Source organism: Vidua macroura, chromosome 16 (genome assembly GCF_024509145.1).
Source record: "Vidua macroura isolate BioBank_ID:100142 chromosome 16, ASM2450914v1, whole genome shotgun sequence".
In the NCBI taxonomy this organism is placed as follows: domain Eukaryota; kingdom Metazoa; phylum Chordata; class Aves; order Passeriformes; family Viduidae; genus Vidua; species Vidua macroura.
In genome coordinates, this window is record NC_071586.1 from 8,333,516 (window position 1) to 8,347,203 (window position 13,688).

Here is a 13,688-nt window from a genome sequence, read left to right on the forward strand (position 1 = left end):
ATAAAGATTGGAATGTAGTAAGTTCATGTAGAGGAAGTGTCTGGTCCTATATGGATTTATCAGGGACTTTAATCCATAACCCCACAAATTTTTAAGCTGTATCAGGGAGATCATGAAAACACAACTTGATGGGATTTAAGGCATTTGTGTAATTTTTAGTGGTGGGATTTTCTTTTCCTGGCTATGTTTGACTGGGGCGTCTCAGCCTTCCTCTTGTCAGTGCATTCCTGCCATGTGCCAAGGGCTGCGTTGCTGCCACACGTCTCGTTTGGCTCTTGGGCAGCAGGAAGTTCTGTTATTTCAGGGTGGCCAGCAGGGGAGGAGATGTGCAGTACTGTGTGCTCGGGGTGAGGGCGATGGATGACAGGCTGCTGTGGCTGGAGCATGCCAGCCCTGCCTGCCAAGGATCTGGGAGCAGGATCCTGGTGCTGGACGTGTCCCCTTCACCTTACAGCATCCTTGCACCCGTCAGACACAATCGAGCTTTAATGCAATCATCAGATTTTGTTGGCGTGCTCTTTAATCCTCGTTCCAGGTCATTAATGAATTTGTTCAATATGACCTCCCCTCAGCTCAATACAGTGCCATTTATCATTATCGTTTGTTTACAGTCCTGCAGCCAGTTCTCAATTCCAGTGCTGTGCTTGCCCCTTCCCAAGTCTTTTTGAATTAATTTTTCAATTAGGATTTCGTGGGACACATATGCTGTCCTAAAATCCAGAAAATATGACCTCCTCTGTGTTCCTTTCATCCACTGCTCTCTAACTCTATCAAAGAACAAATAAAGCAATTAAATTTGTCTGGCAGGCTTTATTCTGTATGAAGCTATATGGGCTGCTTCTCGTTCTATTACCCTCAAGATTTTTAGCTGGATTTTCTTAAAGCTGATTTTCCCTTGCCTTTCCCTTTCCCTCAAGAAAGACCCAGGGCTGTGTTCCTAGCCTCTTGGTGTCCTCAGTTTATTCTTTTGAAAGATCCTTCTCATGAGAATAGCAGGATGGAAAGGCTCAGGGCAGGACCCTGGTTCTGTGCCAAGCTCTGCTGCTCTCTGGGAGAGCCCTGGGTGGTTCAGGAGGGTACAGACCTGAAGCTGCTGCTCACAGCAGCGTTTGGTGACTCCCCAGTGTGGCTGTCACTGAACAGCCGTGCTTTGCTCTGCTTTGAGAGCAGGGACTGCATGGGTGTCTTCTTCTGTGTGTAGTGCCAAATCTGGTGAAAATGTGCTTTCTTTTTGTTGTTGTTGGGGTAATGCCAACACCACTTAAGCTGGCCCACCATCGTGTCTCTCTCTTTTCCAAGTGCTTTGATGTGGATTTCCAGCTTGATTACCTGCAATAGCTCCAAGTGCAGCATGCAGCCCTTGTGCTGACTGGCTGATTTCTGTTCACAGCCCGCCTCAGCTTTGAAACTGGCCCTGCCCTGTTCCCTTCAGCTGCTCCTTTAACTTTGGAACGTGTTCCTTTCTGTGCAGGCTTTAATTTGCTTCTGGTAACTTACTGGTCTAGAAACTTCAAATGAGCCTGATCTTTAAATTTGGCCAAGGTTTTCTTGCTGATTTTTTTACATTGTGTCCTGTGTCAGATAATATTCAGGCAGCTTGTTCTCATAAGAGTTGACAACTGGAATGGTTGTCAGACAGGACATTTTTTCCCCTATAAATGCAATGCTTATATTCTCAAGTGAATTAGTGTCTCCTTCCATGTGCCTTTTTATGTAGCTGTTTAAGACACTTGGTTACTCTATAAATATAGACTCCTCCAGCTCTATTAAAATGTTGCATAAGGACACATGTCATTTTTTCTTCTTTTTTTTTTTTTTTTTCCTTTCCATCACTAGAACTACAAATAACCCACATCCATGAGTGTAAGTACACTTGAAATCATACCCAGGCAGTACCTCCTGGGGTGCCCTCGTGGAGGCTTCCATAGCAGCATCTGCTGGGGAAGTGGGCATGAAGCTGTGGTTCACAGCAGTGAGGGTGTGTGGGATGTACAGAGATGAGCTGGGCCATGGGGGGAAAAGATCTTTGTCAGCAGCATCCGGTGCACTTTGCCATCTCTAAGCAGCCCAGTTATATTGATCTATTAGATTAGTGTTCCTTGTCTTTTTACACATTTGCATTTTATGCTAAAATTTCGTCTGCCACCTGAAACCAGCTGAGCAGTTTGTTAGAACAACTGAACAGTGCAGCAAAGCTGTGGCTCCTGCCAGCTCTTAATAAATTATTAAGGAAAGCAGGACAGTTGACCCTTGCTGTGAGTTGGTCAGATGTATCATTCTTAAGCACAGATTTGGAAAGTGGTGTTGGAGCAGCTGAGCTGTATTGAGGTGTCAGGGCTGAAAGATAAGTGTGCCTGGAGTTAATAAGTGAAAACATTTGCTGTCGCTCCTACCTGTGAGACAGCACGTGTGGCCTGGGGAGCTGACATATTCAAAATGTCAGAGCAGCCTGGGACAGCAGCATCTCAGTGGCCAGGCATATTTTACAGACATCTGGGAAAGCTCCCTGCTGCTATCAGTGTGCTGCAGTCGCTGGCCCTGGCTATGTTCACATGTCTGTGCTGAGCTGGCTGCTGCAGATACTTTTCAGGTGGTAAAAGACACCAGAGATAGGAATAATTCCAGCTTCATTTGTAACTGGAACAGTAATAGACAGAAGATTCAGTGTGTGGCTTAAATGTTCAGTAAGATGGTATGGATTTATTCTGGGTAATGGTTTTTATGGAGGTATTAGGGAGTTCTGGGCTATTTCTGGGCACTGACTCTTATTGTAAGCTAAGGAATCATAGGTGTTGCTGCAGTTTAGGTTCTGTAAATTCCTATAGTCTTCTGTACAACTCCTGCAGACAAAAGAACAGTTTTATCTTTACTAAAAAGCAAGGAGCTAGCAGGCCTTAGATTTAACTGAGCTGCTCTTTCACTGATGGATAAGCATGCGATTGTTCATGAGGAACTGCGCCTTCCTGGGAGAAGACACAGACCCTCAGATTTTTGGCTTTGAAGGAGCTATACAGATCTGTTTTACTAGCCAAGGACTAGAACACTTTGTACCAAAGCCATCAACTGTTAAAGGCTGCAATTGTTTCTGGCGGCAAAATATCCAGAGTTGGAATAGGCAGGGGAGGAGAGGAAGTGGGGTAGCCCGGTATGTGAGGGGCTGTTTTGATTGTCTAGAGCCTGTATTTTATACGTAGGGGTGTTGCCCAAGACAGTACTTTTATGGAGCTGATCATGAAAGTCTGCATCGTAAATTTTGATGGGTGTCCTGGCTTAAGATGCTCTCCCATTCTTTGCAGCTTCTCAGCAAACTAGTTGAGAAAGCGATCTGCAGTAAATACATTTTCACCCAGTGGTTTTTGTTTAGTTAGGATCAGTTCTGCAATTTGGCCACACAAACATTCATTTGTCAAAATTAAGGGCTGGCAGAAGCCACGTGGGCTCACGTTACTACTGAAGAGCAGGTTTGTTAAGCTGTGCACCAGTGAGGTTGTTGGCACTGATGGCAGCTCAGTGGTTTGGAGCAGCCTCTGCACGCTCTGGTGGCCTGAGAGCTCCCAGGAGCTGCAGGACCACCCAACGCCTCTGACTGGGGCTGTTCCACAACCACATCTTGTCACTGCACTGCCACTCAGACCGCCCTGGAAATGCTCACTCTTTACAGACATTGGTGCAGCTTCTGATGGTGGGCAACATGATGAAAGTCAGATCTGCAATTCCATTTTCTGGGTGACTGCAGAGTTTCCTGTACCTTGCCCTGCAGCTCGTGCCCAGCTGGCAGGACTGGCACTGCTGGGAAGTCACTCTTCCCCAAATAAGTCAGCATGTGAGATAGCTGGTGGTGCAGAGGCAGCTGTTAATGTGACTTGTAGCTAAGGGTTACAATTAAGGTTACTGAACACTTCCTGTAATTAGAGGCTGGGTTTCACTGCAGGGACATGTCTGCAGGGAAACTCCGAGCGTTGGTGCCCTGGCTGCTGCTCCAGGGCACTCGTGTCACCACCATCCTTAGGATGTGTGGGATGTTACCTGACTTGTGTTCCACCTCACTAGTGGAGAGGTGGCAGAAACACAGGGAAATGGCAGTCCAGGCAGTCCCTCCAAATCCTGTTGTTTTGTTTTACTTTTCGTTTCTGTGAATAAACAAAGGTTTTGAGCCACATTCAAATGTAGGAAAAAAAACACAGGCTGGCAGGCTAACAAACCTCTGGGTCATAAAATGAGTCAGCAGAAGAGACGAAGCAACAGTGCCCTGGGATAGCTGTAATCCTCAACTGCAAATTGTAAAAACAGCACTGCCCACACAGGGAGCTGCTGTTACGTGGTCCTGCCTTGCAGGTTGCAGAGCAATTGGAGAGAACATGTGAAATGTCACTTCTGGTGAATATTTTGTATCTTTGTCTGAACCTGTGGTTTCATGGGAAGAAGTATTTGGTGGTGGTGCTGGCATTTGTTACTGCTACTTGCCTTCTTGCCCTGTCCTAACTGCTGGTTCTTTCTTGGTATCCTCCTGCTCCTGCCTTTACTGGCCACCTCTGCTGCATCAGCTCAGCCCTAGTGGCATGAGCTGACTGAAAGAACTGATTCAGTTGTAAAGTGACATAGAACAAATCAATAAAACTAAAAAAGAAGTTTACAAGCCAGTTTCCCTGTATGTCTCAGGGTCCAGCTGCACAAAACCTGGAAAACCTGCTGTAGTGCAGGTGCTGAGGTTCTGGGGTGAGGGCACCTGTGACTGGCACTGATACTGGGGGCCATTGCCTTGTGCTAAGCCACACACAGATCTCTGCTGCCTGCAGGGATGGAGAGAAGTGACTAGAAATGAGTGAAAATTGCTCATCAAGTATAAAATATCCTTTGAAGTTTCTGCCCCACTCACCAAAGCTGCACAGAGCTGCCCTGGTACCAAAGGTGTGCAGTCCAGAAGTGATGGGAGGGGCAGTGAGCAGGAGGTTTGTCTGCAGGAACAGGTCCAGTGCAGCCCACAGCACTTGGAGTCTAAGCCCTGGGCTTTCCTGCAGTCAGGCTGAGGTCACGTGTGATTAGATTGAAGCAAAGTTGGAGTTACCATAGTCAAACCTGGTGTCTCTTCAAACTGCTGGAAGAACATCTTTTGTGGCATGGGGGAGAGGCATGTCTTATGGTCAAGGTCCTAGACTTTGCAGGTTTTTCTCATATTTCCCATGTGGCTTTGGAATACTTTGTTTATTAGTCTGTACCTCAGTTCCTCCAACCCTTCCTATCTTTTAGTTTTGTTTTGGGAAAATTGCAAAGTGTATTTCCCCCATGGGAGTGAGACATTAACCCATTAGGAAAGACACAGTGGCCAAACCCCAGAGCTGAGCTGCTGTTCTCAGTGTCACCTTTCAATAGTAAACAGTCTTACCCTGATCAGTCTTTAAAGGTGATCAGTGTGTCAGGCTGTTTATACAGCACTGTCATAGTGTTTACACTCCAACCCCACTACAGATTTCATTTGATCACAAGCACTGGAGATTAATGATTCATAGCACTTGAAAAATGGCAGTCTGAAATTTCAGATGGGATGATTGCTGTTGTCCCTGGGGTTTAGTTATCACAGATCTTGTGGTTCTGTGTCAGGCTGCTGAAACCTGCTAGAATTAAAGTGGAACATAACAGACCAACCAAAACTTTGCTTGGAATGGTGCCAGTTATTCTGCTGTTTTTCCTGAGTGTTTGTGTGATAATTTGCTCTCTTACTTTTTGTTAGCAACTGATAATCAATGAGGGCAGGCAGGTTGGACAAAGCACAGAAGTTGTACCTTTAAAAAAAGAAGTGTGTACCCTCATCTCTCACATGTGGGCTATTCCTGGGCACACAGTCATCCATCACTGTGCATCAGGCCATGCATAGGAGCTGGAGGAGAACTCTGGGATTTGCCAAAATATGACATTTATTTGGCACTCGTGATAGGCAGATGATTTTAAGAGCATGTCTCTTCCTGCAATAAGAGTGAAAGTCTTTCTGACTTTGAGCTTGAATTTTAAAACTATTTTTTGCTGTTGAAAATCAAATTTGACTGTATTTATGTCCTTCCATCTTCTTTGCCCTCCTCAGTTTCCTTATTGCCTTGCTTAAAGAGGAGAATTGGGATGTATTCTCTGCAGTTGTGTTTTGGGGACCCTCAGGTTGGCTCCAAGAGCTGTCCTGAGTGTATCTGTAACTGCAGGAGGGAAGCAGGAAAGTAGAGTGGGCAGCTGGGAATGGGGTGAAAGAAAACACCTCTTTGCAGGGCAGAGGTGGCATCCAGAGACAATCCAGCCACATCTCTTTGTTTCAGTCAGTGGAGTGCAGGTTGAGAGGCAGCAGTGTTGTACATTGATCTGCAGCTGGGAGAAAGGTTTGGGTTTTTCCCTATCACCATCTCTAGCAATTGTGCAAAAAAGTGTGAGCTGGGCAATGAGTTAGCTTGGATTGTTCATACTTTTGCACATAAAAGCCAAGCTTTGTTCTTTTTCCTCAGATAATTTGTAAGAGAATGTGACATTTGAGTGTTGTGGGTTCTAATGATGGTACAAAACAATCCCCCTTGCAGTGCTGCACAATGGTGACTGCACAAGTGAATACAATTCACCACAGCCAAAATGAGGGGGGAAATAAACAGGAAAAACTGTAGATCACAGGCCCATGCTGATGCATGGTGAAATAATGCCATTCAAAACCTGGTTTATATTTACAGCTTTCATTGGTCCAGGAAGTTTTGGAAATTAGTAATTAATGTAAGAAATCCATTCTATTCAGGAAATATTGGACTGAGTTTGTCTAGCTTTTAAGTAGTCTGAAGCCTTATCTCTTACAGGAATCCCCTGATCTTTCCAGGATGTTTTATACATACAGTAGCTACTTCCTCTTACGGAAATATTGTCATTTGGAAGTGAACAGTACATGTTGAAAAGGCTTTTGTCTGTAGTCAAATTGGCACCAACTGAGAAAATCCAGATGATCTCCCAAAGGGGAGCCTGTGCAGCTGAGCTGTTCTTTGTTACAGTAGTATTTTGCTTTTTGTATTAAACACACTTTGTATTCTGTCTGTCCCACACACCTGCTAATGTTGTGATCCTCTTGCTACGATATAAATGTGAGTGGGACAATGGAGGACAGTGTTGTGACCAAACTAGCATTGCTTAAGAGTCCAGCTGCAAAATGGATGAGTTTATCCCAGCTAAGTCTGTATAAGACGAGCAGTGAGTGTTGCCTTCATTTGTTTTAGAGTAAGGCAGTACAAGGACAAGAGTCCTCTCACCTCATCTCTCACCTTCAGATAATTTCTTTCCTTCTCTAGCTTAGCTGATGACATGATATTTGGATTTCAATTGTGGTTTCTCAGTTTCCTTGCAGTCTTGGTGTCATTTGGCCAGTTAGTCAGATAATATCTACTACAGCTGTGTCATAATGGTGCTCTGGTGTTAAATGTAACCTTTCATCAGCTGTTGTAAGTTAGCAGTGTGACAGGGGTAATCATGGGCGTTTTCACCTGTGCACACTGTGCTGCCTGACCCATGGCTTGCTGAGTGGAGGGAAGGTGTGTCAAGGCTTTCAAGGCACATTTCCTCCTTAACCTTTTTTTCCTGGTTGAAGCTTGTTTCTTCATTAGTATATTTATGGTGATGGTTAAAACAAAAGCTGCTTTATAGACATAATTAAAAGTAAAAGCGATATATAGTTTCTTGGAGGAAGCTGACTTTTTTTTTTCCTTTTCATTCTGTTCTGTGATTTAGCCAAAGTGAGACTCACAATGGCTCAAAATTCAAAATTAGTCTCAGGAGCCCAATAATCAGATAGACAAGAATTTTCTGAACTAAAAGTGTCTAATTGAGACAGATGTGATGGATTTAAGAGAGAGCACCATTGACCTGGTTCCACTCTGTTAGGCTTTCCAATTAAACAAGATGTGGAGAGTAAGACCTTGCAGAGTAACACCTGGACTGGCAGGACTGAGGTTTTAAATGTTCCTTATGTTTTAAAATATGTGCTTTTAAAGATTTTGCTTGAGTGCTAATCCCAGAACAGTAATGATAGAGTTTCCTACAGGGATGTCATCTCTTGCTAATCTTTTAATTAACAGGCTAAATAGACGATTTTGTGCTTTTGTGTTTAGAAGTTCTTTAATGAGGTTTGAATCCTCTGGCCAAGCTAAGCTAAGAGTTCAGATTTTGACACCAAGGGAGATGCCAGACTGCAGAAAATGTACAGTGCACTTGCATTATAATGCAAAAGAGAAGCTTTAAGAAATGTAATGGAAAACAAAATAACTACAGCTAACTGCAGCTGTTGAGAAGAAAAATTTTGGCAAGGATGGCCAACCCTTTCACCATCAAGTCTTGATCAACTTTCTGAAAAGGTCTTAATGCCTTGAAATTACAGAAGCACCAATCAAATATTAGTCTGATCTAAAACCAGTCAGCTGTAATCTAAGAATTGTAAAACAGCATCAAATCAAAGCCTGCACATGGCCCTCTGGTATACTCCTGTTACTGCAAGTTTTTTTGCTCTTCCAAATATTGTAGAGATTCTGTAAGTTCTGTGTGATTTCTAGATGTATGGAAAAGTGGTAAATCTTAAAAAGATAATCCTGCCATCCTTGTTCAAGCAGGTGTGTTTGTTCCCGATATCGCCACTTTAGACCAGTAACAGCTCAGAACACCTCCTTTTCCACTATTCCAGAGTAATGGCTCTTTCTGTCTGCTCTCTTTGTAGATTGAACCTCCTAGTCCCTACACCAGCTTGGAGACTCAGGTTAGTACTACCCCCATCCCACTTCTTTCTGGCAAGAGATTCTCTGAAAGAGAGGGCTGGGCTGGTGTTGCCCTCCATATTTATGGTGTTTACCACTGGTGGTGTCCCTGGACAGGGTGCAGCTGTAGCAGTAGCTCCTGACATGACTGGCTGGGCAAGGAGAGAAGCAGCTTCCTGACAGGAAGCAGCAGGTGCAGATGGTGAGGAAGGACCTGGTGTGAGGCTGGACAGCAGCAGAATTGACTTGTATGTGTTGGAAGAGAGGACACAGTCCTCAAGGCAGAGTGAGCATCCTTTCATGGTGTTCTCATTTCTTTTCATGTATTCTGCTTCCCAGCCTTTTTCCAATTCCTGCTGCTGGTGTTACTCTCAAACACTTGTGCTGCTGATTTTTTCTTTAGACATTACAATGAAAGGTAATGAATCTGTGGAGCTGCCTGGCACCAGAAGGTCAAAGTGACAGAAGGGATTTTACAAAGTCACTGATGCTTTGATTTCTGTTTTCTAACAAGGCAGCATCATTGATTTCCATTCTTGCTGATCTTTGGGAGACAGCAAAGGCTATGGAACTTGCATACTGAAGATAAGTGTTTATTCAGAACACATTTCCAATGCCCCTGAGTGACTGCATAAATATTTCTACCTTTGTCTTCTGCTGGCCTTTCTCTGGAGAAAGCTTTTGACTGTTTTGTTATTTGTTTCAACAAGCCTACTACATCTGTTTTATGGACCTAATTTCAGAGCCAAGTCCTTGTGAGTAAAAACTGGCAAGGAAGGATCACACAGAGTTTGTTAAACACAGTGGCATTAGAAAGTGGTATCAAAATACAGTGTACGTAATAAAGTACTGATCTGTGCATGCTGTTGAAGTAATAATGTAAGTTTTTACATTATTACTGACTTGAAATAGTGTAAGAACATGAGTTTGTGTTAGGGAAGGTGCTAGGGGAGAATGCATATGTGAATATGAGCAAGAGAACTTTTCATGTGGAGAAGAAGGAAGTGACAAGATCATCAGCTCCAGCTGGTGGAGTGCTCCAGCTGCTGTGAATTATGGCTGAGGGAGTGCCCTCAGCCCCAACAGACCTCCTCCTTACCCTGCCCTGCCAGCCTGCATCCTCTCTGACCTGCATGGCATTTCCTCTTCTGGCCCATTACCTCCTTGCTAAGACTCCCAGCAAGACTGCCAGTCCCAAAGTTTCCATATTTTCAAGGGACCTTAATATTGTTGTGGTCAGGGAAGGCACAGATGCATTATTTAATGAATAATAAAGGTAGAAATTAGGTGTGTCCTCTTATGTATTGGAATTTCTGTCAGCATTACTGAAAGCCACGTCTGCTTCTGAATCCATTTTCTGTAGAAAGCTGATTTCTTCTGATGTTGAAATAGATGAGTAGAGTCAAAACTTCTTATAGGCAATGCACTTGTGTCCCAAAGTGTTGTAGACTGGGGGCTGCTCACATGCAGGAGCTGAGAGCAGAAGGTGTCCTGGAGTGGGGAGGGAACAGACTGTGTCTCTGTGAGAGGCAGAAGTACATCTGGAGGACCTTCTCAGCTGAGGGTCAGCAGCTTTGGTTTCTAGGGATGTATTTCTTTTTACCTGAAGTAAACAGATTCAGATTAACAATGGAAGCTGATGGTTTACATCCTGACTAAGAAATTAGCAGTCTTAGCTGCAAGTGTCTCTGTTTTCTCTGCTGTGAGAAAGCAGAAGAATAACATCAGCAGCTTTAACGTTTTACAGACTTGAATGAGATGTTAGCTCCTATGGTTAGTAAAGAATCTCCAAATTTGCAGAAGTTTCCTATATGCTTTAATCTCCTCTTTCTTTGGGGGCAGATGAGAGCAGAGCATTGCACTTTGTTCATTTGAGTAGACTGGTGAGCAGCTTCTCTGCTGGGTGGTTTCCTGCACAATCTTGGCATGAATCAGCTCATTTTAGAATTTTTCTCCACTGCCTTCTGGTTTCCTGTCTCGCCTTGGTTTGGTTGGTATTTTGAATGTTGACATTTCAAACCCATGCTGTGCTCTGGAGGCTTTCTCATTAATTTTTCGTATAATTTCCCCTCCTTTGCCTGGTCTTTCAATCAGCTGTTGAAAATTTTACAGGTATGGCTGCAAGTGGCCTTCTGAAGAGAGAGTGGGTACTCTTCCAGCGTGTTCAGCTTCAGCAGATCTCTTTGAACTCCCATATAAAGATATACTTTGGTTTGTGTGCAAATGAAGAGAGGAAAGTATTGACTTGAGAGCTAAGCAAGTGTTCTCCCTGATACTTTTTCAAGGAAAAGATGCACAATTCCTTCATGTTCTCTCTTTTAGAGGCTTATCAAAGCAGTTTGTTCAAATTGGACCTGCCAAATCACACTACTTGTGCTAATCAAATACTATAGTGGGGATAAGTGTGATTCCTTCATACCTACCTGTGCTGGGACAGTGTGTCACAACTTGATACAGTCAGATAAGTTTCTGTTATTCCTCATTTGATTTTCTTTCCCCCAAGTGTGATTATATAGCTCACAAAAAAATATTCTTTAGCTTTTCTCACGTTAAATGGTGTGTAAAAAGCATGAATCATGTAATTTATAAATTTGGTGCAACAGATTAACAACTACTTAATCACTTAAGTTCAAGGGAGTGGCAAATTTATTTGCAGTGTGTTGCAGATGATTTTCATCTAGGGTAAAACCTAGAAACTTGGTCTTAATTGGGAGAAAAAAAAAACAACAAACATTTTAAACAAGCCTCCCATTTCCTATCTCTAAATCTCACCATAGGCTAATGCCAAATCCAGATACCCCTGAGGTGTTTGATAAGGTCACATCAGGATTCTTTTGGAGGGCTCAGGCGTGTTTGCCTGCACTATCACACAAAGAGAAACTGAGCAAACTCTGGGGTGAAGCAAACAAAAAGAGAATGAAAGCTGTTTTCAGCAGCTTAGATGTTTATACATTACATCTGAAGCAGCTGTGACTGTTTGTGACTCCTTTTCTCATGATTTCAGAAGTTATCTCCATTAATGAGATTGTGGCTGTTTCCATTTTGCACTTCCCATCCTCCATTTCACAGAAATAGCAGGAGCCAAATGGGACACCTTTAGCAGCATTTAGCCCAGAGATAAATTTTGGCCGGGTTTTCCATTCCCTTGGAGCAATGGAGTTTGTTATTGTCTTTGGGTCACAGAGGTAGTTGTTGCTGTCCTTCCAAAGCTGGGGCTTTGTGCCTGTTACAAGCTGTGTGATGGGATGCTGTGGAGCCCTCCAAGGCTGGCTGGTACAGGAGCATGGAATATTGTACCTGGCAGAGGGAAAGGGGCTCTGTGCAACAGAGGGACTGAGCAATCAGTGCAGCTGTGGCAGCTTTTACCTCTGCCCTCACCTGTGTGAGGTGAACCTTGCCCTGTGTTGGCCTCAGCCTGGCAGTGCTCAGTGCCTGCTCTGAGAGCTGCTCTCTGAGGGGTGCTGGGCTAAGCCTCGTGGCTGGGTGGGAAGTGGTTGGTTTTGTGTCTCTTGGAATTTCTTTGAGTTTTATTGTTGCCTCATGTGTTAGAAACCTGGGGATATTTTCGGTTTTAGTAAATATTAGTGAAAAAAACACATGAATCCAGGAAGCTTGGAGCCTGTAGAAAAAGAATGCCTTGTAGTTTTTGTGACAAGATAATTGTGATTGGTAACACCACAAGCATGGAGTCTTTAGTAAAATCCTGTTGTGAAGATAAAAGGAAACTTCCAGGGTAATTGCTTTTCAGAATGCAGATAAATATTTTTCTTCCGAAGCATTAGTTTGGGGAGTGAGGAGGGATCCATGCCAGTCCATGATGTGCCAAGGCAAGTAAAGAGCTGACCTGTCTAAGGGGACATGGCCACTGGGGAAAATTCTGCAATTTCTTGTGGTGACTGTGCACACAGTAATTGACGATTTTGCACTCAGCTGTCAAAATGAAGAGGAAACAGTGTGTTTTCCTTCCTGCTGAGGAGCATGAAAATAAGTAGAATTCATGAACTTCCTTCTGAAATCTTCATAAAGCAGTCCCCACTGCAATCAAATTGCTGAGCTGCTGTTCTCTAATAATCAGGTACTCTGATTTTAGCAAAGATAAGCTCAGAAACACAGTGGCTAGAAATGTCCCCATTGTTAAACCACACAGGAAGGAGTTTAGGTATTATAAGGGGAATGCATCTTCAAATCTATCTGCTGAATGGGTCCCTTTGGATATGGGTAGAAAATTGCCTGCAGCATTAACTGGGTATTATTTGCATTGAAGATACTGAGGTACAATCTCTTGCAGTATTTTGGGAGGTTTTAACTTCTCCTACACACACTGTGTAACTTTTCTTACCTACAGTCCTTGTATGGGATTCAGCCATGGACACAGAAAGGAAGCACTTAATGGCTTTGAGCTTGGACACTATGAACAAACTGAGAAGTCTGCCATTGAAAGCCACTGGAGTTCTTTGCAATAGTCTTGCATGAAAAGGCAACACATTGTGTGTTGGAAACCTTCTTCCAATGTTGGAAAGCTTGAATTTTATATGAAACCTCTTTTAAAAATCAAGTTTGTTTTTTTTTTTGTTTTTTTTTGTTTTTTTTTTAAAGCTTACATAAAGCTTTCTAATTTATGTAAGAAAAAAAAGCACTTTTCAGCTCACAGTGACCTGGGTGCTTGTAATAATGTAATTCCTTTCTCTTGTTCTTTGCAGGGTGTTTGATATTTTCAGCATGTTTTCAGTCTGCTTGGTGCTTGTAAAAGCTGTCCCATGGACAGGACTGAGAATGAAATCTCCTCTGTGAGAGCTGCAGCCTGGGCAAACTTCCCAGAGCCAGCACATGCAGAAGGGAACCTCTGTGATGGACAGGAGGGTATTTTCTACTCTTACCTGAACGCTGCAGCCACAGCTTGCTAAGCATCCTTGCTCTCATTTAATTAAGCCTGAA

General features: G+C 43.4%; 1 protein-coding gene across 2 annotated transcripts in view; it reads left to right on the plus strand.

Annotated features, from left to right (window-relative positions):
* XYLT1 (xylosyltransferase 1) overlaps window positions 1–13,688 on the plus strand; it is a 178,461-nt gene that overhangs the window by 35,191 nt on the left and 129,582 nt on the right. Inside the window, exon 2 of one of the 2 annotated variants that reach the window (XM_053992017.1) lies at window positions 8,717–8,755. The exons of the other annotated variant lie outside the window; for it this stretch is intronic. Coding sequence (XP_053847992.1) covers window positions 8,717–8,755 — 39 coding nt within the window. The remainder of the gene's footprint in view (window positions 1–8,716; window positions 8,756–13,688) is intronic. 2 annotated transcript variants of the gene reach the window in all.